This window comes from Felis catus, chromosome C1 (genome assembly GCF_018350175.1).
Source record: "Felis catus isolate Fca126 chromosome C1, F.catus_Fca126_mat1.0, whole genome shotgun sequence".
Taxonomy (NCBI): Eukaryota; Metazoa; Chordata; class Mammalia; order Carnivora; family Felidae; genus Felis; species Felis catus.
The window spans coordinates 104,531,959-104,553,867 of record NC_058375.1 but is presented as its reverse complement, the minus strand read 5'-3'; the positions used below and the strand labels follow the sequence as shown (position 1 = coordinate 104,553,867).

The 21,909-nt window shown below is 42.5% G+C and overlaps 1 protein-coding gene across 9 annotated transcripts in view; it reads left to right on the top strand.

Annotated features, from left to right (window-relative positions):
* The window catches only part of LOC101100497 (myomegalin), a 47,125-nt gene extending 25,553 nt beyond the window's left edge, over nucleotides 1-21,572 (top strand). Inside the window, exons 2-10 of one of the 9 annotated variants that reach the window (XM_045033432.1) lie at nucleotides 784-931; nucleotides 9,081-9,170; nucleotides 11,342-11,577; nucleotides 12,676-12,727; nucleotides 13,764-13,951; nucleotides 18,397-18,630; nucleotides 19,924-20,055; nucleotides 20,957-21,028; nucleotides 21,341-21,572. In XM_045033432.1, the coding sequence (XP_044889367.1) occupies nucleotides 813-931; nucleotides 9,081-9,170; nucleotides 11,342-11,577; nucleotides 12,676-12,727; nucleotides 13,764-13,951; nucleotides 18,397-18,630; nucleotides 19,924-20,055; nucleotides 20,957-21,028; nucleotides 21,341-21,432 (1,215 nt within the window). In that variant the 5' untranslated portion in view covers nucleotides 784-812 and the 3' untranslated portion in view covers nucleotides 21,433-21,572. The other 8 variants (XM_023259095.2, XM_023259094.2, XM_045033437.1 and 5 more) reach the window with 8 other exon arrangements.
* Nucleotides 21,573-21,909: the final 337 nt, after the last annotated feature.

Below are 21,909 nucleotides of genomic sequence, written 5' to 3'. Positions count from 1 at the left end.
TTTGTGGGTTCAAGCCCCGTGTTGGGCTCTGTGCTGACTGCTTGCTCAGAGCCTGGAGCCTGCTTCAGATTCTGTGTCTCCTTCCCTCTCTGCCCCTCCCCTGCTCACGCTTTGTCTCACTCTGTTTCTCAAAAATAAATAAAATGTAAAAAAAAAAAAAAAATTTTTTTTAAAAAGCCCATTTGATTTCATTTGTTTATTTCACTATTTGCTTGTTGGTTGGCTTGTTTGCTTTTTAAAAAAATTTTTTTTAATGTTTATTTATTTTGGAGAGAGACAGAGACAGAATGCGAGTGGGTTAGGGGCAGAGAGAGAGAGAGACACAGAATCTGAAGCAGCTCCAGGCTCCGAGGTGCCAGCACAGAGCCTGACGTGGGGCTCGAACTCAGGAGCTATGAGATCATGACCTGAGCTGAAGTCAGATGCTCAAACAACTGAGCCACCCAGGTGCCCCAGGTTTGTTTGCTTTTCTAAAATACCTCTGGGTCCTGCTCTTCTCCCTCATGGCACCATCTCCCCCTACTTGCTGTATCTTTCCTCCAACCCATGGTCACCAAGGTCCTCATGGCTGAGGGGGAACTCTTCACAGGAGCACATCATAGGTTGCATTATTTACCTCCAGGCAGGTTCCCCACTCCCTTTCTCTGTGCTCATATGGGATCCTCTTTAATGATCCAGCTCTATAAACTATCATTTTGTTTTGATTACTCTAGGCAGCTTTGGAAGAAAGCCTGGCCATTGTGGAGACCCAGACACATTTCTCTTCCATCTTTCCTTTTAAAGGAGGCAGTAAGAGGATTCTTCATGAGAAAATGCTGCAACTGAAAGCTGGAATGCAGCAGCCCCTAGAGAAGGGACCTGCTGAGAAGAGAGTGGGTGAGCAGCAGACTCAGCCAGAGGAGACAGGGTCCTCCGCTGTGTCCCACAGCAGGTAAGAGACTCTTTGTTTAGACACTCCACCGTCAGAATTAAATCATTGCCCTCACGGCAGCTTTCAGGTCTGCATCCAGACTCTGTAACTTAATTATAGGGCTGTCTCTTAAGACCTTCCTGAAAAATCTTTACAGAAAAGCCTATATGGCTTTTAGTATCAATTACTTTATATTATTCAGAGAAATTTGGTTTTATTCTAAATAACAATGCATGTATTCACCAAATATATCACCTTCAAGGATGTTTGGGATTTCATGGAATTCTTCCAGTCATGTGAGTAGCGTCTCTTTTCTGCATTGACAGGGACACCTAAGAATCTCCTGTTCTGTCAGGAGATTTCAGGACAATCAGATTGTCCCTGGTTTCTGGTCTGGCAATTTTAATAAGTTCAATTCTTTTTTTTTTTTTAATTTTTTTTTAACGTTTTATTTATTTTTGAGACAGAGAGAGACAGAGCATGAACAGGGGAGGGTCAGCGAGAGGGAGACACAGAATCTGAAACAGGCTCCAGGCTCCGAGCTGTCAGCACAGAGCCCGACGCAGGGCTCGAACTCACGGACCGCAAGATCATGGCCTGAACCGAAGTCGGCCGCTTAACTGACTAAGCCACCCAGGCGCCCCGATAAGTTCAATTCTTAAAATAAGCTTACAAAATTGTCAAATAATGGCTGGTTGGCTTGACTTGTCAGCGTTTTTAATGGCTGTATGTTTATAGCTTTTCAAAGGCATTAAAATGATATGGAGTTAATGCATTATACATTTACCTGTGAATACCAGTTACTGACATACTACATCATAACTAACTTGCTTAGTGGTTGGAGCACAGATGTAAAGGTGATAAAATTCAGCTTCATGCTCCATTGGGTACTGTCAATATGTACCACTTAAATTTCCCTGACCCAGAGAAGAATGTTAGAGCTAAAATAACCTTAGAGTCACTTAGTCTCATTTCCTCATTTCAGACCTGAGAACATTCAGGCCCAAAGATATGGTTGCTTGATCAAAGTTGCACAATAGCCTTTTTTGCAGAAATAATATTAAAATCTTGGACTCTTAATTCACAAAGCCTATACCTACTTTGTGAAATACATTTAAAAAATCATATTCTCATGATTATTTTCATAAAGTATTTATTTTTAGAGCAGTTTTAAGTTCAGAGCAAAACTGAGTGGAAAGTACAAAGAATTTCCATATATACCCTGTCCCTGCACATGCATAGCCTCCAACCCCACTATCAACATCCTGCACCAAAGTAGTATATTTGTTACAATCCATGAACCTACATCGACACATCATTATCACTGAGAGTCGTAGTAGTTTACATTAGGGTTCATTCTTGGTGGTGTACATTCTTCGGGTTTTGACAAAAGTATAATGATGTGTATTCACCATTATAGAAACATATAGAATGACTGTTCATTGCCCTAAAAATACTCTGTGCTCTGCCTATTCATTCCTTCCTCCTTCCTAATCCCTGGCAGCCACTGATCTTTTTACTGTTTCCATAGTTTTGCCTTTTCCAGAATGTCATAGAGTTGCAAGCATACATTATGTAGCTTTTTCAGATTGGCTTCTTTCATTTAATAATATACAAATTTTGGTTCCTTCATGTCTTTTCATAGTTTGATTGCTCCTTTCTCATTAGTGTTAATAATACTACATTTTTTTCTGGATGTGCCAGTTTATTTATAAATTCACCTACTAAAAGATAAATATCTTGGTTGCTTCCAAGTTTTGGCAATTATGAATAAAGCTGCTATAAGCATTGTGTGCAGATTTTTATGTGGACATAAGGTTTCAACTCATTTGAGTAAATAGTGAGGATACAGTTTCTGGATCATATGGTAATGGTATGTTTAGTTTTGTAAGAAACCACAAAACCATCTTCCAAAGTGGCTGTAGCATACTCAGTCACCAGTGAGTGAGAGGATCTGCTGCTCCACATCCTCACTAGTATTTGGTGTTACCAATGCTCAAGATTTTTACCATTCTAACATGTAGTAGTGTCTCATTGTTATTTTAATTTGTAATTCCATAATGACATAAGATGCTGAGGATTTTTCTTTTACTTATTTGCCATCTGCATATCTTCTTTGATGTCTGTTCAGGTCTTTTGTCCATTATTTGATTGGATTGTTCATTTTCTTGTTGTTGTGTTTGGGGAGTTCTTTGTATAATTTTGACAACAGTCCTTTATCAGATAGGTCGTTTGCAAATATTTTATCCATGTCTGTGATTTGTCTTCTTATTCTCTTGACCATGCATTTTGCAGAGTGAAAGTTTTAAATTATAATCAAGTCCAGATTATTAATTATTTATTTTATGGATTGTGCCTTTTGATATTTGTGTTTATTTTTTTTATTTTTTATTTATTTATTTTTTTCCAACGTTTATTTATTTTTGGGACAGAGAGAGACAGCGCATGAATGGGGGAGGGGCAGAGAGAGGGAGACACAGAATCTGAAACAGGCTCCAGGCTCTGAGCCATCAGCCCAGAGCCTGATGCGGGGCTCGAACTCACGGACCGCGAGATCGTGACCTGGCTGAAGTCGGACGCTTAACCGACTGCGCCACCCAGGCGCCCCAATATTTGTGTTTAAAGAGTCATCACCAAACTCAAGATCAGTTAGACTTTCTGCTTTGTTATCTTCTAGGAGGTTTATATTTTGTGTTTTACATTTAGACCTATATGTATTTTGAGCTAATTTTTGTAAAGAATGTAAAGTCCTGTCTAGGTTCAATTTTTTGCATGTAGGTGTCCAATTGTATAGCACCATTTGTTGAAGGATTATCTTTTCTTCATTGTTCTGCCTTTGTTCCTTTGTCAAAGATCAGTCAACTGTATTTTTGTGGGTCTGTTTCTGGGCTGTTTTGTTCCACTGATTTGTTTATTCTTTCACCAATGTCACACTTTCTGGATTACTTGTACCTTGATCATAAGTCTTGCAGTCGTGGTGTCAGTCCTCTGACTTTGTTCTTCAATATTATGTTGGTTGTTCTGCTTGTTTTGCCTCTCCGTGTAAATTTTAGAATTGGTTTGTCAGTAGCCACAGAATAACTTGCTGGGATTTTGATTTGAATCTTTGGGTGAAGTTGGGAAGAACTGATATCTTGACAATGTTGAGTCTTCCTATCCATAAACACGGAATATCTTTCCATTCATTTAGTGCTTGTTTGATTTCCTTTTATCAGAGCTTTGTCATTTTCCTTATATAGATAGATCTTGTACATATTCTGTTAGAGTTTTACAAAAGTATGTCATTTGGGGGTGCTAAGGTAAATGGTATTGTTTTCAATTTCAAACTTCACTTATTAATTGCTGGTATATAGGAAAGCAACTGATTTTTGTATATTAACCTTGTATTCTGCAACCTGACTTTAATCACTTTCTAGTTCCAAGAGGTTTTTTTTGTCAATCCTTTCAGATTTTCTACATCGACAATTGTGTCACTTGCAAACAAAGACAGTTTTATTTCTTCCTTTCCAATCTGTAAACCTTTTATTTGCTTTTGTTTGTTTGTTTCATTGCATTATCTAGGACTTCCAATATGATGTTTAAAAGGAGTGGTGAGAGGGGACCCCTAACCTTATTTCTGATCCGAGTGGAAAAGCTTCTACTTTCTTACCACTAAGTATGATGCTGGCTGTTTGTTTTTTGTAAATATTCTTTATCAAGCTGAGGAAATTGTTCCTTCTATTCTTAGTTTGCCAAAATTTTTTTTTCTCATTTCATCATGAATGGGTGTTGTATTTTGTCAAATGTTTTTTCTGCATCTATTAATATGATCATATGATTTTTCTTCATTAGCCTGAATTACAGCAATTGATTTTCAGATGTTGAAGTCAGCTCTCCATCTGGAATACATTTCACTTGGTGTGTTACATAATTCATCAAATACATTGTTGTATTCAATTTACTAATGTTTTGCTGGAGATTTTTGTACCAGTGTTCATGAGAGATATTGTTCTGTAAGGTGGTTTTTTTTTTCTTATAATGTCATTGTCTGGTTTTGATAATAGGGTAATGTTAACCTCATACAATGAGTTAGAAAATATCTCCTCTGGTTCTATCTCCTATAGAGAGCCTGTAGAGAATTGGTATAATTGTTTCCTTACATGTTTGGTAGAATTCACTGTGAGCTCATCTGGGCCCAGTGCTTTCTGTTTTGGAAGGTTATTAATTATTGATTCAATGTGTCTAATATACATAGGTCTATTCATATTGTTTATTTATTCTTGTGTGAACTTTGGCAGATTGTGCTTTTCAAGGAATTGGACCATTTCATCTAGGTTATCAGATTTGTGGCCATAGAGTTAGTTGTTCATAGCATTTCTTAATTATCCTTTCAGTGTGCATCAGCTCTAGAGTGATCCTCTCTTTTATTTCTGGTATTAGTAATTTGTGATCTTCTCTCTCTTTTTCCTTTTCTCTAGCCTGCCTAGAGGCTCATTGAGTTTACTGATCTTTTCGAATAACCATATTTTTTAAAAATTACCTAAATAAATTTTGTCATTGTAATAAGTATTATTTATTATTGAGAAACTGGATGGGAATAAATAATAAACCTATAGAATCCAGAATAATAAGTGTATTACAGAAAAAAGGCCTTGCCTTAAAAGTGGAATAGCCTTGTTTATCTCAGAGACCCCTAAAACTCAGAGCAAGAGGATGCATGGTACTGATAAAGAACACTAGAGTGAGAGTTTGGAACCAAAATTTGTAATAATGATCCTTCCACCAACTAATGATGGAAGCTCAGGTGTATTTCTCCTCACTCCAACTTTACTGAGATATTATCAACATATATCAGATACATTTCTTATACTTTGTGAGTCTCAATGTCTTCATCTATAAAATAAGATGAGGCCTTTTCCTGCACTAGTATTGCCCACATCTTGAACTGGGATGTTAAAGGGTTTATTAACTTAGTAATTGCAATCAGGACCAAGTCTTAGCCCCTTGTGCACGTATGTATCTGTGTATGTGTGTGTGCACATGTGTGTGTGTGGTTTTTTTTTAAGCTTATTTAGTTATTTTGAGAAAGAGAGAGAGAGGAGGGGCATAAAGGGAGGGAGAGAGAGAATCCCAAGCAAGCTCCATGCTGTCAGCGCAGAGCCTGATGCGGGCTTGAATTCATGAACTGTGAGATCATGACCTGAGCCAAAACCAAGAGTCAGATGCTTAACCAACTGAGCCACCCAGGCCTCCCCACGTGTGTGTTTTTTGCAAGAGAACACTATGTCAATATTATATCCTGAGGTCTCAGAGTTGAAAGAACAGATGGGAGGAGCATCTTCTTGGTTAGAAAAAGAGAGTAATGAGAGGTGATGAGGGGACCTGGGTAGCTAAAGTTGGTATAAATGAGAAAGTTAGAGGGAGTTGAATGTCAAAAATCTAGAAATAGCAAGATTGAAACCACTAGATCACTAAAATATTAGTTAGAGTTTATTGTGCACGTAAAAGTAGTTTGCCACTGGGAGCTCTCAAACCAACAGTGGAATGAGGCTCAAAGGTATATTGTTATAAGACACCTTATATAGTGAGAATGCATAGGCTATTTATTATTTCCAATGATTGGTTACATCATTAGAGTTTTCCTAATGATTGAGGATTGGTTAAAAGTGACCACCTCATGCCAATTTGGGGGAACAGCTTGAATTTCATCTGTGATTTTCAGAGGCATGTGCAAGAAGTGGTCCAAGGTAATTTTCGCTTGTTTTGCAGAATAAGCTAGGTTTGGATTCAGTAATTTTCCTAATAGCATGACAAAAATATCACGGTCATTATCTATTTTAAAATCTGTACTGTTGTATATGGAAGTCTAATCTCCATTGTCTGAGTCAAACCAAAGTGTGTGATTATAGAGTGAGTCTAGAACATGCCCTAAATTACGTCCAGTACCATGAAAGCTTGCTGTGCATAGACAGATTGCCAACAATGAAGTTTGCAATGATTATGGGCCATCCTTTGGCTTCCAAAGTTCCTCCCAGTACCAGATTAACTGGCTGTAAGTATTAATTGAATGGCCAAGGCATGGATACCAAACCTTTTTGTAAAGCCATTTTCCGGTCATCCAAGCATGTATAGGAGCTGGTTCTAACACAGAGAGTCTTCCTGAGCATTTAAGTGTCTACATAACCAACAATCATTTTGATTAGTAAAGGAAGGTATGCATTGAATGGTAGGCCTTAGTGGGTAGAGAAAATCCCTAACAGAAAAAGGAACATGTGTGTGAATGTTCTGTATTAATTTGTAAAGCAGTAATATCACAGTAATTGTTATAAAAATGAGTCCTGGAAAAAGATAGGGGATCTAACAGAATCTTGTTCTGTGTTCTTTGCCTTGTCTGCTTCAAGGGAAATTTTTTTTTCCTGGAAATCCTTAATGTTAAGTTAGCCATAGGTTGACAAGTCCAAGAGTTGGGGGGGGGGGTTTCTCTTGGATTGAGAGACATGGACCCAAGGTTTAATACCCAGTAATTTAACTAGTGTATGAAAAAACAGAACCTGGTAGAGCCCTTTTCATAGAGGTTCAAGTGTTGTTTTTCATTTATATCTGTTTCAGAATACCCAGTCTCCAGGTTCCAGTGTATGAAGTATAAAGTTTTCACCAGGCACAGAAGGTCTCTAAAAACCTCCTTGACCTGTTGAATATAAGTTTTTGAATATTGTATCAGTACTTTAAAGTCATATTAGAATTTACAAGGGCAGGATGTGCATGGGGCTTTATCATTAAAGGCATGGATTCATAAGGTGTTAATTTATGTTTCCCAAAAGGTGTTGATCTCACTGTCATAAGGCCTAAGGGTAACACTTTAGGCTAAGTGTTCCTATGGTTTCAGTCAATTTTGCCAGTTTTACTCTTAGGATATCATTGGTACATTGAACCTTCCCTAAAGACTGAGGGTGATAGAGACAATGATAGTGTCATAACGTTTGAATAACCTTGTTTAGTTGTTTTATAACCTATCCAGGTAAACTGAGTCCTTTATCACTTGAAATTTCATCTGAGATTCCCCACAGTGGAAAAGGATTTTCTAATAATTTCCTTGCGACTGTGGTGATCATCAGCTTGCCAACATGGGAATCCTTCTACCCATCTAGAAAATAGATATACCATTACAAGTACATAGTGATACCCCACAGAAGGAGAATTTTGAAAAAGTATCAAATGAAAATGTTCAAATGGTCCAGACAGTGGGGGAGCAGCCCCTGGAATTAGGTTAAATGGTTTCTCCCAGGTTATATGATTGACAGGTTAATCATTGAATATAAACCCATCGTGTGAATTTAGAACAATCACCCCACTAATATTTTTTCAGAATTCAAGACATTTGGTCAATTCCATGGTGGGTAGTCACATGAAGCACTTGCAAGAGTAGTGATGGAGGGATTCAGGAGGCACCAGCCAGTCATGTGTACCCTCCCCAAATCCTCTTTTTATGATAAATCTGTATCCTTCTTGGTGCCACTTTTGGTTTTCAGCATCAGATACCATTTTTTGTCTATTACACAGTTGTCTTAAGTAATCTGATGTGGATCTACAGTGGAGTATAGGTTATGGAAATTCAGGAGAATGGCTTTACCAAAAGGTTTAGTATCTGTCCCTTGGCCATTTTATGGCGTTTATTTAAAGTTCTGGTACCTTAGGAATCTCTTGAGTAGGAACCTTAGCATGAAAGTCAGCCATTTGTTTTGGGGGACACCTGTCTGGCTCAGTCGGTGGAACACGTGACTCTTGATCTCAGGGTTGTGAGTGTGAGCCCCACACTGGGTGTAGAGACTACTTGGGAGGAAAAAAAAAAGTTTTTGTTTCCAGAGCATACCACAGTGATGAACTACTCTGAAGATATACCTGCTATTCGTGTAAATATTTGCAGTTTTTTCTTTTGTCAATTCACAGGCTCCAGTGAGAGCCAAACAACTCTGCAGGTAGGGCTGAATTAAATAAAGGAAGGGCTCCTCTTTCTAGTAATTCATGTTGCGTAGTAACAGCATATTTGTCTTGATATTTTCCTTCAGAGTTTTTGGCATAGAGTACTAAATCCAGACAGGCCAATAGGGTTTCTTGTAAATCTAATCTAGGAGTTTGATTTGAGGAGACCAATTCAACAGTTATGAGTCTCTCCTTTGTTTGATAAGGGTAGGAAGGTAGCAAGATTTGAGGAGACGCAGGAAAGAACACTCAGGAGACAGGAGGAGGATCTCACAAGATGTTGTCTACTAGCTGAGAAATGGTATGTATGCTCAGTGTTTGGCAAACTTTCTACAGCATGAGGAACCTATAGATTTATTTCATTTCCTGAACAAGTTTCAAGGAGAATTCCATAATTTTAGCAGATGCAGCTACACCCTTTAAACAATTTGGGTATGCCCTGGCCTTTGGATGCAATTATAAGCTATAATAGGCTACAGGTCTATTTTTTCCTTCATTTCTTGAGTAAGGGCTCCCAAAACTGATTGTTACATTCTTGAACAAACAACGTAAAAGGTTTAGTATAGTGAGGAAGTCCCAATGAAGGAAGATTCGGTAATGCCCATTTAATTTCAGTAAAGGCTTCCTCACGTTTGTTTTCCAAGGAAGAGGTCCTTGGGCATTAATCTTAGTTCATAGAGTAGAGAAGCTAACTAGGAAAGGCTAGGGACCCAGGACTGACAATATTCTGCAAGTCTGAGGGCATTTATATTTCACAGAGCTCCCCAAGTGAGGACAGGATCTTTCTTAGGGGCAAGGGTTTTTTGCATCAGTGGAAAATGCATACGATCCCTGAGAGGACATTTAGGACAGGAACACAGTGAGAGATGAGTGGAAGTTTGTAAGAACTTCTCTTTTCCAGAATTGGAAAAATATTTACTGAGAGCCTCCTTTGTGTTCGGCTGTGTCCATAAGATGACCAAAATACTCCAGGCTCTGAAAGAGCTCTTAGTCTAGGAACCAACATCTGCCTAATGATGTGAGAAATGTTGGTCAGAAATGTGAATAAAGTATAGCATCATTTAGAAGGTTCAAATAGAGTTTGATGCTTCCTGGGGGTGACCTGTCCTGATCGCCATCCTGGCTCTTTCCAATGCCTGGATTAATGTACTAAACCAGTGACTCTGGGCTTCAGGAAAATTTCACCTCCTCGGGAAATAACTAGCACCCATGCTCCCTGTTAGCACAATACAGATTACACTGCCAAGGTCTCCAAGAGAAACTGGTGAAATCAGAAGCCATTGATTCTGCTCTGGCACACCTGCGGAAACCGAGGGGACGTCAGGTTGGTCTGATAAACTCACCATTACCAAAGTAATGATAATATGTCTTTGATAAGTTAAATGCTTTACTGGGATTGCTGTCCTCATCCCAACATTTAAAATAAAGTTTGGCGCGCCTTGGTGACTCAGTCAGTTAAACATCCGACTCTTGATTTCAGCTCGGATCATGATCTCACTGTTAGTTTGAGCCTCACAGTGGGCTCTGCGCTGATGGTGTGGAGCCTGCTTGGGATTCTGTCTCCCTTTCTCTCTGTCCTTCCCTGCTTGCTATCTCTCTCAAAATAAATAAAAATTAACTTAAAGTCAATCCTGACCATATTTCTAAAAAGGCGAAATAGTCCTTTTGCCCTCATTTGCAGATGATGAAACTGAGGCACAAAGTAGTAAAGTGACTTCCCAAGTTTGCAGTGGGAGCATAGAGCATACTGGGGCTACAGTCTAGGCCTGCTGCTTCCTGCTTCATCCGTCCAGCTGTGTTGCCTCCCTCAGGAACAAGATGAACTAAAACCTCCTCTTCTACTCTCCTCTATGACAAATAGTAGTCGTGTTGGGCAGGATATTATGGGATACTAAATTGGTTCAGATCATTTCTTGGAGATCATCTTTCAGATCACTCTTTTGAACCCTACAAGCAAAACACTGCACTAATTAGTTACACCAGAGCATACAGACATGGTAGAATACAGTGGGTAGACTAAAGGAGCTTGAAGATGTCCTAGCAATGGAGCTTAGCTATTTATAGGAAAAACTTAGATAAGTCCATCCTGGTGAGAGAACAAGTGGTCTCTTCTCACATGATGGTTTTCCTTTCGACTTTCCAATTAAAGCCTGACTTTTTTTTACTGTACTGAAATGGTTTATTAAACTGAAGAGATGGATTGGGAACAGATTTTAAAGCAGAACTAGGGAAGAAAAGCTGATTCCATTTTCAGAAGTACAGGCCTGGGGAAAGACACTTTTAGAAGGAGGCTTTCAAACAGAAGAAGGCTTTGTTTTCCTTTCTTCATTCCCTTTGCCACATTCAGGTCCCTAAACACGTGCTAATTCAGTGTAGGGGTTTTGGGGGTGAAATTCTCTAAGTGTCTTCTGCTGAAGTACCACAACCTGTCAGTCACCTCTTTCCTCACTTACTGTTTCTTCCCCTCCTTAGGAAATGCCATTCCTTGATCCAGGATCAGGCTCGAGAGTTGACCCACCTGCGGCAGAAGATGAGAGTGGGGAGAACTTTCTCTTCCCTTCTCATTCAGCATGTCAGGAACACAGTGAAAACCTTTGAGGAGCTCCTCAGCAGCAATAAAATTGACCACTGCATGGAGCAGCGCTTCCGTGAGCAGCTGGCCAAGGGGAGCCAGCTGGCAGAGAGCCTTGCCAGCAAATTCAGCACAGGTAAGCCGGCCCCAGGGCTCAGGAAGACTTTCAGTCCCTCCCAAGGACCAAGGCTCAGACCAGCCCATATCCATCGACAAGTGACTTTTCAATCTGATGTCCCGCTCTGTAGTCACCACTTTGGAAGCATGGTGGAGTCAGGACTGGCTGGTGAGGAGCACTGAGGAGAAGCACACCGGATTGAGGATGCCCAGATGAGGGCCACAGCCCTGCCATCTCTCATGGGATATGGCCACTCGGGCAAAAGGCATCTCTGGCAGGTGATAGCATTTATCTGAAACTAACTGGCAGAAAGGGAGGTAGAACAGGGGCAGCTGGGTGCTGTGAACAGAGCCCCAAACCAGGATCTGAAGACCCTGGCTCTAGCCTGTATGTGTTCATTGCCAGCTCCGGACACGTTCATATTTCTCTTGATTTCTGTTTCCTCACAAAAAAAGTTAGGTCAAATAATACCAGCGTGATTGTCCCAGGGATCAGATCAGCAATATTAATCAGTGCACTTCAAAAACATGATCAAACAACCATGCTGATTTGGGCATAGTTTAGACACTGTATAGACTGGTACCTGGTTGTGGGAACGTTAGTTCAGGTGCCTTTTTCATAGAATGGTCCCTGGAGCACCAAGGACGCATAGGCTTGAGGCCACTGTGTGGGCTCCTGGTGGCAGATGCAGAGGTAGGACAGGGATGTCTGTCACCTCTACAGAGATAGGAGTAGGTTCTGCGTGAAAACTGTGGCCGAGCACACAGAGGCAGGACTGGGAACCAGCTCTGTGGCAGAACTGGGAGACTCTGGTTGGAGTGGTCCAGAGCCACCAGACAAGTAGCTCAAGACCTGTAGGAAAAGAGACATTTAGCTTTTGACTCTGATCCAGGGCAGAGCAAGTAAAGATAATGGCCTTTGTGGTGGGCTCAGGAAAGCCCACCAGACAAGTTCTCCAAAGTCTCGAGCCAATGTCTCCTGAGAAGATTCAGAGTATCTTGGACTGGAACATCAAATAGCCACATCTCATCCCAGAGAAAATTCAGAGTTTGTCTGTAATCTGGGAAATAAGACCTGCTTAAATTATGACTGGTCCTTTTTGAATCTGGTTTTCAGATGACTGCATAAGTGAGAAGAATCAAACAGGACACATGCTGCGGACCCTCAGGTAACTCTAGATTCTCAGGGGCTGTGAAACATAATCTGGTGAAGGATTTATAAGCAGGAGCTCTCACATCCCATAAAAAAACAGATGGCTGATTATCATGTCTCCTTGGTGATGAAGTGGTCTCGTTTCTTTTTTTTTTTTAATTTATTGTTATTTTGGTCCCATTCTCATATTCAATCACCAATTTAGCAATACAGAGCTGCTCTAACCTTAAGAGTCTCCTGTACCCCCGGGGATCAGCTCTGATTTCTCTTAGATCTTTAAAGACCAGACTGAGGGGCGCCTGGGTGGCTCAGTCGGTTGAGCATCCGACTTCGGCTCAGGTCATGATCTCGCGGTCTGTGAGTTCAAGCCCCACGTCGGGCTCTGTGCTGACAGCTCAGAGCCTGGAGCCTGTTTCAGATTCTGTGTCTCCCTCTCTCTCTGACCCGCCCCCGTTCATGCTCTGTCTCTCTCTGTCTCAAAAATAAACGTTAAGAGAAAAAAAAATAATTAATTAATTTTTAAAAAAAGATATTAAAAAAAAAAAAAAAGTAAAGACCAGAGTGAGATTATATCTGGTTTCTTTAAGGGTGACCCAAGAGGTACTGGCACATGATAAATAACTACAAATTTTTCTTGCAAAAAAAGAGATTTATACTCCATGACCATACTTAGGGAAGGAAGTCTAGAAAGTACAAGACACCTAGGAAGCCGCATTGCCTTGGGAAGCAGTTTTAAACAGGCCACTGCAAATACTACTGAGCACATCGTGTTCACAGAGTGCGAACCTCTGGTTGTCTTATGAAGGAACCATGAGTATTATTTAAGGGGCCTAATGGGTCTTCTCTCTTCCTCAGGATGTTTGTGGCCAAGGCACTGGGCAACTGTTGTCCTCCCCTGTCCCCCACTCTCCACCCCCAAACAAATGGTTTGCCTTCTCCTCTGAAGGAACAGTCTCCTTGACTTCTGGGGTTTCTCCCATGGGCTGCCAGATTGCTATAGCTATGTCATTCAGGTGACCTTTATTTTCCCTCTGTCTTTCTTACCCCGCCAGTATCTTAAGGGAGATGCATACAAAGGGTAAAGTGCCAGAAGCTCTAAAGACCAAACAGCAGGCCCAGCCCCAGACTCTGCCCCAGATCCAGTCCAGCAGCCATGCCCAGTCTGCTGCCCATCACTCCTCCAGCAGCACCTCCCTGCTTCATGAAGAGCAAGAAGTACACCCTGCAGTGGCTGTGGCCAGTGAGTACCCAGACAGCATCCTGTTGCTAGGTGCTTGCTCCTTTGTCTACACCAAGAGTAGGTATCTTTGCAGCCAGGCCCTACAGATCCCCTGTGATGTACCTGGTGGGGCACAGGTCTGGGACTCGGTGCCAAGCACAGGCCCCAAGGGTGTCAGGCAGCTCTTCTCCATTCCTAACCCCACACATCATCAGCCACTAGACCTCCTCTGACACATACACGGTCTTGGACTTGAGGGGAGGGGTCATGAGTTGGGAAGGGAAAGGGGCAAATGCTCCCTTATCACTGCAATCCCATCATATCATGTTTCAGGCCATGGGCATGAACATCACTAACATTGGGTCTCTGATCTTGGAATCTCTGGGGTAAACAGTCACAGTTCTTATTTTCTGTTTATTACTAAACATTCTTTATCATTTGTGGATTTATAGATCCCATCCATCATTCTAATAATTCAGCTGTAATGTCCTCTGAACCCTCAGTATCTGGGACGTGTCTCAGGTTCAGGCTGAACCCATCGCCAACTTGCCTCTCCCCAGAATTCCCCAAGGAGGGCACTTGGGTAGCCTCGGTGCGGAGGAGGAGCAGCATACATTTAAAATCCAACCTTCATTTTCTCCTGCTCAGCTTTCTCTTTAATTTTCCTCCTGAGAAAAGCATTTCTGTTTTTAGGGAACTGTATCAATCAAATTCTGGTGTAAATAATACTGAGAAACCAACCTTAGTCTGATTTTTTTTTCCTGAATTGACTGTTTTAAGCAATGAATGAGCCATATTGGGATTTGACCTGATACTATTCCTGTTTCTCATTTTGCCCTGAGGATCAGAGCAGCATAATGTTTCCCCCGGGATTATAGCAACCAAGGAAAGAAAGGAAATTCACATTTATTGAACATCTGGTATGCTCACATAACTAACTACGCATCTTGCCTTTAATTTAATCAGCATAACCATCCCCTCAAGTAGTTGGTGGTGTCCCAGTTTTACAAGGCTGAGGACACTGAGGCTCAGTGAAGTCAGGACACTTACTGAAGAGTGGCCAGCTTGGGATGGCATTCACTGTGAGCCTGACTCAACAGCTCAGACCGTCCACCGCACCGCAGCCTGAGCAGTCAGGGACCAAGCAGGGAGGGCGTCACCTCTTCGCACATATCTTTTGCTGGGTTTCTGGAGCCGGTGTTTTCCCCACTCCACTCTTTCTGACAATGGTGTAGCCTCTGCAGATGAGACAAGTCCCTATGGACATTGCACTTTCGTCCACGGATTTATGAATGAATGAGCTGTCCTTGATGTGTATGTGACATCTTCCAAGGGGCCCAGGGGAGTTTTACCTACATCCTTGAATTCAGTTGCCCAGAGTCACTTGACCCGAACTCAGGGCCACCCTGGGAGACAGCAGAAGGGCAAACACACCTTCCCCCTCACCGACAATTCCCGCCACAACTGGTAGGGAAGGCCACATCTCAAGTGGCCTCATCGCATTGCATCACCCCTATTTTCTGCCACCTTCTTCTCTGAGGGAGATTGAAACCCTTCTTTGTTCCATCTGAAGTCATTATCCTCTCAGAGGGGCATTGGCTTATCACTGCTCCTCCTCTGTTTTTTGGACCAAACTTTGTAGAACAGTTAACAAGCAGTGTGACTGGTGGGGCAGCTTCCCGGTGAGGTGAAACCCTTCTCACTAGAGGCTGCTCCCTGTTGCTTTCTGCGTACAGCATAGGGCATGTTTTCTGTGCATGTGGCGAGGGGAGACTGGGACGTGAAATACTGATCACTGTCACCGATGGACCTGGGACTCCTGTGGCCCTGGTTGAGTGTCAGCTGGTTTTCTAGGGAGGGGACAAAGGAGGTTTGAAAGGGGGTGGGAAAAGAAAAAGAAAAAAGAAAAAATAAATTTAGTTTACATTAAACAGAAGAAAGAGGTTGGGAATCACCTTTTGATTGAGTTCCTACATTGTTGGGCATTGTGTTAAAGACTTAATGGTAGGCTACCTTACGCTTTTTTTTCACAGTGATGCTAATTATAACTGGTTTTATGTAAGACCATACATAATGGAAGGAGAAGACCTACTGGATATTGATTCAAGTGCATAGTTCCTTAGAGGAACTTGACTTGGTTGGAAAACAAGGACTTCACTCCTATCTGCTTAGAGGAGAAACTTGCCAGACAATTTAAGCTATATTTAAGAATTATTTTTACAGTCTTGTGAGCCATTCTGGGTGAGATCCAAATCACCACTTGCCTTCCTCAGAGACCCCCTCAGCCTCAGTAGGCATCCAGAGTAGGAGGCAGGAGGAGTGGGAGCCACCAGGAGCGTCACCCTGTCTCAGTTCTCTGCACAACGGCCATAACCGGAGGCCATTTTCCTTTTCTCTTCCTCCTCCAACAACCCCCAATCGAGAACAGTCTCAGGAAGGATTAGCCACTGTGTCACTGGCAAGGGCATAGACTGTCCAGTGAATATATTACCTGTTCACAGACTAGCAAAATGCTCATCTCCTTAACCTTGTGATTTGTAAGATCTGCAGTGATTTCTGCTACAGAAGGAGACATTTCTGAAGTGCCTCCATAGAGAGAGGCAGGAGAGTGGCCCCTGTACTTTTCCTGTGCATATATTGTGACCCTCAGATAGTACATCTAACCACCGCTTCTTTGTTTTTCCTTTTTTTAAATTCAAGTATAGTTAGCATACAGCGTTATATGAGTTTCAGGTGTACAATATAGTGATTCAAGAATTCAATACATTTCTCAGTGCCAATCATGGTAATGTACTCTTAATCTCATCTATGCCACCATCCTTCACCCACCTCCTCTCTATATTTAAGAGTCTGCTTTTTGTTTATTTCTCTTTTTTTGTTCATTTGTTTTGTTTCTTAAATTTCACATATGAGTGAAATTATATGATATTTGTCTGCTCTGACTGACTTCTTTCACTTAGCATTATATCCTGTAACTCCATCCATGTTGTTGCAAATGGCAAGACTTTGCAACAAAAGGCTGAGTAATATCCCATTATATATAAATACCACATCTTCAAGGCACCTGGGTAGCTCAGTTGGTTAACTGTCTGACTTCAGCTCAGGTCAAGATCTCAGGGTTCGTGGGTTTGAGCCCTGCATCAGGCTCTGTGCTAACAGCTCAGAGCCTGGAGCCTGCTTCAGATTCTGTGTCTCTCTTTCTCTCTCTACCCCTTCCCCCGCTCATGGGTGGACACTTGGGCTGCTTCCATAATTTGGCTGTTGTAAATAATGCAGCAGTAAACATAGGGGTGCATGTATCTTTTCAAGTTAGTGTTTTTGTTTTCTTAGTGTAAATACCAGGTAGTGAAATTATGGGATCATATTGGTAGTTCTACTTTTAATTTTTTGAGGAACCTCCATACTGTTTTCCACAGTGGTTACACCAGTTTGCATTCCCATGAACAGTGCACAAGAGTTCCTTTTTCTCCACATCCTCACTCGCCAACACTTATTTCTTATGTTTTTTGTTTTAACCATTCTGATGAGTGTGAGGTGGTACCTCATTGTGGTTTTGATTTGCATTTCCCTAATAATGAATGATGTTGAGCATCTTTTCATGGGTCTATTGGCCATCTGTATGTCTTTGGGAAAATGTCTATTCATGTTGTCTGTCCATTTTTTATTGGATTGCTTGGGGGGTTTGAGGGTTGAGTTATATAAGTTTTTTATATATTTTGGATATTAACCTCTTATTGGATACATCACTTGCAAAACATTCTCATTCAGTATGTTGTCTTTTTGTTTTGTTGATGGTTTCCTTCACTACACAAAAGCTTTAAATTTTGGGGTAGTCCCAATAGTTTAATCTTGCTTTTGTTTCCCTTCCTTATCATGAAAAATGTTGCTATGGCTGATGTTAGAGAAATGACTGCCTGTGCTTGGGGTGTCTCTCACATCTGCTCTGGTCTGAATTCCATGGATTACTGTATTAGTTTTCTAAGGCTGCTATAACAAAGTATCACAAACTGCATGTTTTAAAACAACAGACATTTGTTTTGCCCACGTTCTAAAGGCTAGAAGTCTGAAATCAAGGTGTCAGCAGGGCTATGCTCCATTTTCCTTACTTCTTCCTAGTTGCTGGTGGTTGCTGGGAGCTTCCCTTGGCTTGTAGAAACATCTCTCTGGTGTCTGCCTCCTGACTCCCTTGTCATGTGGTTTTCTCCCCCCGTGTGACTCTATCCATGTCTCCTCTCCTGTCCTTGTAAGGACATCAGTCATATTGAATGTAGGTCCACGCTAATCCAATATCATCTTGTCCTAAATCATTTCATCTGCAGCAACCCCATTTTCAGATACAGTCACATTCTGTGGTTCCAGGTATGGACATGACTTTGGAGGACACTATTCAACCCAGTATAATTATTTTTAAAACGCTGTATTTCTGACTTCCCATCCATTTCTTCCTCACATTCCTTTCTGGACAGATGTCAGCGCAGCCACTCCTGCTGATTCAGCATCATTGCTCAGCGACCATTCAGATGCCAGATCCACCCAGCCCTCCTATCCTCTGAGTGGCACCACACAACTGAGTGGGACACCAGAACCTGGGTACCATGGCAGCAGTGGCCCATGGGATGAGACGAGGCCTCAGAAAATGAACGCATCTGGGTGCCTCTCTTCCTTCTCCTCATTGTACCGGCCCAACTCCAAGCCTTCTGGTAAACACAAAAGAGTAGATGGTGACAATGGAGCCTATGGATGGGGGCGAACACATTCTTCCTGGGCCCAAGGATTCTTATTCCCCTGTTAGATCCTGGCTCACAGAAGTGGGTGAGATGAAGGGACAGTATCCTGTGGCTCAGCCAGAGAACAAGATTCCAGCCCAGTGCTGGTCCTTTCTAAGTGCATCTCCCATTCCCCTTACCCAGAGATTCACGCTGAGCAGGAGAATCCAGGAAGTCAGGGGCATTCTGAGGTGCTCTACAGACAGGATCAGTTGCCTCGTATTCATATGCTCCCTTTGCCCTGTGCTACAATCTTCTGCGGCCTACATGTAGACTGTTCTTGGAGTTCCCAGCTCAAGCTACCCTGGGGAAGATCTTCCTTCGGTCAAGAGCTATTTATTGTAGGATGGGAGACTATTTCTACAGTTATACACACATGCCCTTTGTATGCAATTACTGAGTCAGTCTTGCCTCTCAAATTTTGCTAGTAGTTTAGAGCCAGGCATCCTGGCACCAGTGACCCAGGGTGCACCCATGGAGAAGAATGGCTTGAAGGAGCTCAGTTTCTGGGACTGAGACAGTGTAACAATAAGACATTTGAAATTCTCAGAAAAACCTGACCCTAAGCAAGATGTCCTAGTGGATGAAGCCTATTCTTGGCCTCTTTCCCCTTCCCTTTGTGCATCCTCTGACTTCTTCAGAGGTGCTCCTTTCTCTCCTATTCCTCCTTCAGGTCCTGATACCTCCCCAGGCCCTTCCTTGTCACTCTTCACCAAAAGTGGTTAAAGGAAAATACTCAGCATCCCTTATTATTCACTGCCTGATTTAATTTCATATGCATTTACTCTAGCCTTTCTATTAGTGGATGGGTGGTAAAGGTTTTCAGTCAGGGATCATCAGGTAGGATAGGTATGAGGTAGAGAGGAGGCCTCTGGACTGTGACCAAAGGAGGTAGACCAACTGGCCAGTCCTGCCTGGAGACCTGTAGCAGTTTCCACCCTTGTTTTCCAGCCCAGGATCCATCTCCCTCAGATGTACTCAGCCTTCATCTGGGAGGAGGCCCTGTGGAGTTTCCTTCCAGAGGGCATCTTGTGTTTGAAAGCCCAGGAGCTCTTTAAACAAAGCTGCCTGGTGCTTCCTGGTGCCCAGGTGAGAGAAGGAAGTTGACAGGAGTACAGGGATGGGCAGGGATCTTGCAGAGAAGTCCTGGGCAGGCTCCATAGCTGCCTGTGAGCAAGTGGCCTTCCTCACCTCCTACCTCTCCCATGTCTTGGTGGGATGCAACAGGGACTGACCTACTGGAAAAGAACCTTGTTGAGATCCAGAACCTGCGCCAGCGCCTGGAGGAGTCCGTCTACATCAACGACCGCCTGCAGGAGAGGCTGGGACACGTGCTCAGCAGTGCCGACCGAGGAAAAAGTAGGAAAGGCCAAAACTGGTTCCGTCCACATCTAGAGTCTCACAAGGGCATTTAGGTTTGCAGTTAAAAAGCACATCAGTGTGCTGTACCCTAGTCTTCCTCACAGTCCACCAGAGAGGGAAGCAGGGCAGGCGCCATTGTCCCTACTCTATAAATGAAGACACTGTCTTGCCCGAGGCAGGGCTGTGTCTCACACCCAGCACTGTCTGACATGATGCCCATTCTTGTGACTCCCTGTACATCCTGGTGCCACACCTGGCTTCTGGCCTGACTGGCAAGTGGTGGAACCAAGACTTGCCATGATGCCCACGTCAGCCGAGGGTGGACCACATCCCACCTTCACGCCACCACCACAGGCTCTGGGTACCACCTGCCACTTCCCATATGCAAATGGCCCATGTTCCTGTGCTTTCCACATGATGCTCTCACTTGGAGACTGGTACTTCCACATCCCTTCTCCCTTGCCAAGCTCAGAAGAATGGCGACCAGGGCCCCTACAACCTCACAGCGGCAGCTGAGTGGTGGGCAAGTCCGTCCCGCAACTGCAGCCACTGTGCATGAGTGTTTGGTCCAGCGTGGTGAGACTCAGCCACATCACAACCGTTTCCCAGTTCAGGCAGCCCCCAGGTTTTCTGCATGGCTGAGCCTGAAACTTTGGTGTATACAGGAAAGTACATCTTTGAGAGCATCTGTTTCCCAGATGTATGACTTTTTTGTTGTTTTTTGTTTTTTTACTCCCTGTGACAGTATCCACCTCTGGCTTCCATGGGTAGAACCCAGAGTCTGTGCCTCAGCTCTGCAACTAGAAAAGGGCCTTTGGGAAAGCAAACTGGAGCCTTCAGGCTGACAGAGGGCAAACCCCAAACTTGGTCACTTTCATGTTCCACCTTTCCACAGCAGTACCCAGTTGCAGAAGCAAGCAGAAGAGGCTGGAGAGTAAAAAAATTGCCCAGCCCCACACGGGCCAAAATTGTAAGTTATTTTCAATTTGGATAAGGCTGCTTCTTATAAGGGCCTGTCTACACATTCCTGGACTCTAAACTCTAGGAGTCACTAGCTCTGGGAAATTCACATTTCATGTATTTGTCCCTTGCTCTGTGCAATAACCAGGGAGTCACTGGCTGCGAACTGGATACCAGCTTGGTGTCTCCCTCCCTCCCTTTCCACTCCAGCTGAGTGTGAATAAGGAAGGAAAGGGATGTCAGTTTCTGTTTGGAGCAGTCAGTGTAGAGAGTTCCCTGAGCCCTTCCTGATGTCATTGCAGCTCTGTCTCTCCTTCCGTAGGCAGTGCCCAGTCAGCTCCAGAGGTCTCCCTGGCCACCCCTCACACATGCGCTCAGAGTCACTCTTGCTGCTCTGCTCAGGACACCTTGTGACATGATGTCTGGAGGGTCCGGAAGAACGTTCTCCAGAACTTTCCCAGCCCTATCAACAGCATTCTTGGGTGTGAACTTGGAGGCATCGACATCACCTTTAAATGAATGGATCAAATTAATAAATTCTTATTTAAAAATTATTGTTTACATATATTTATTGAATTCCTATAAAGAGTAAAATTGTGAGGAAAGAATAAAACCCATAATGGCCAGAAGTTCATAGAAAAGGTTAAAGAAAAAATGAGATTTCGCTATTAGTTACTTAATCTTTTTGCAGAGCATTTCTTTATTATGACAATATATAAAACAAATATAACTTTAAATGTTTATAACTACAACTGTACATTACTAGGACTGCTAGTATTGTTCAGCTTGCTCAAATTTAGGGGAATAGCTTATATGTAATTCTTGAAATTCACTGACCTTCATAAAAATGTGGGATTGAAATGCATGTATACATTTTTCATGTATATAAAT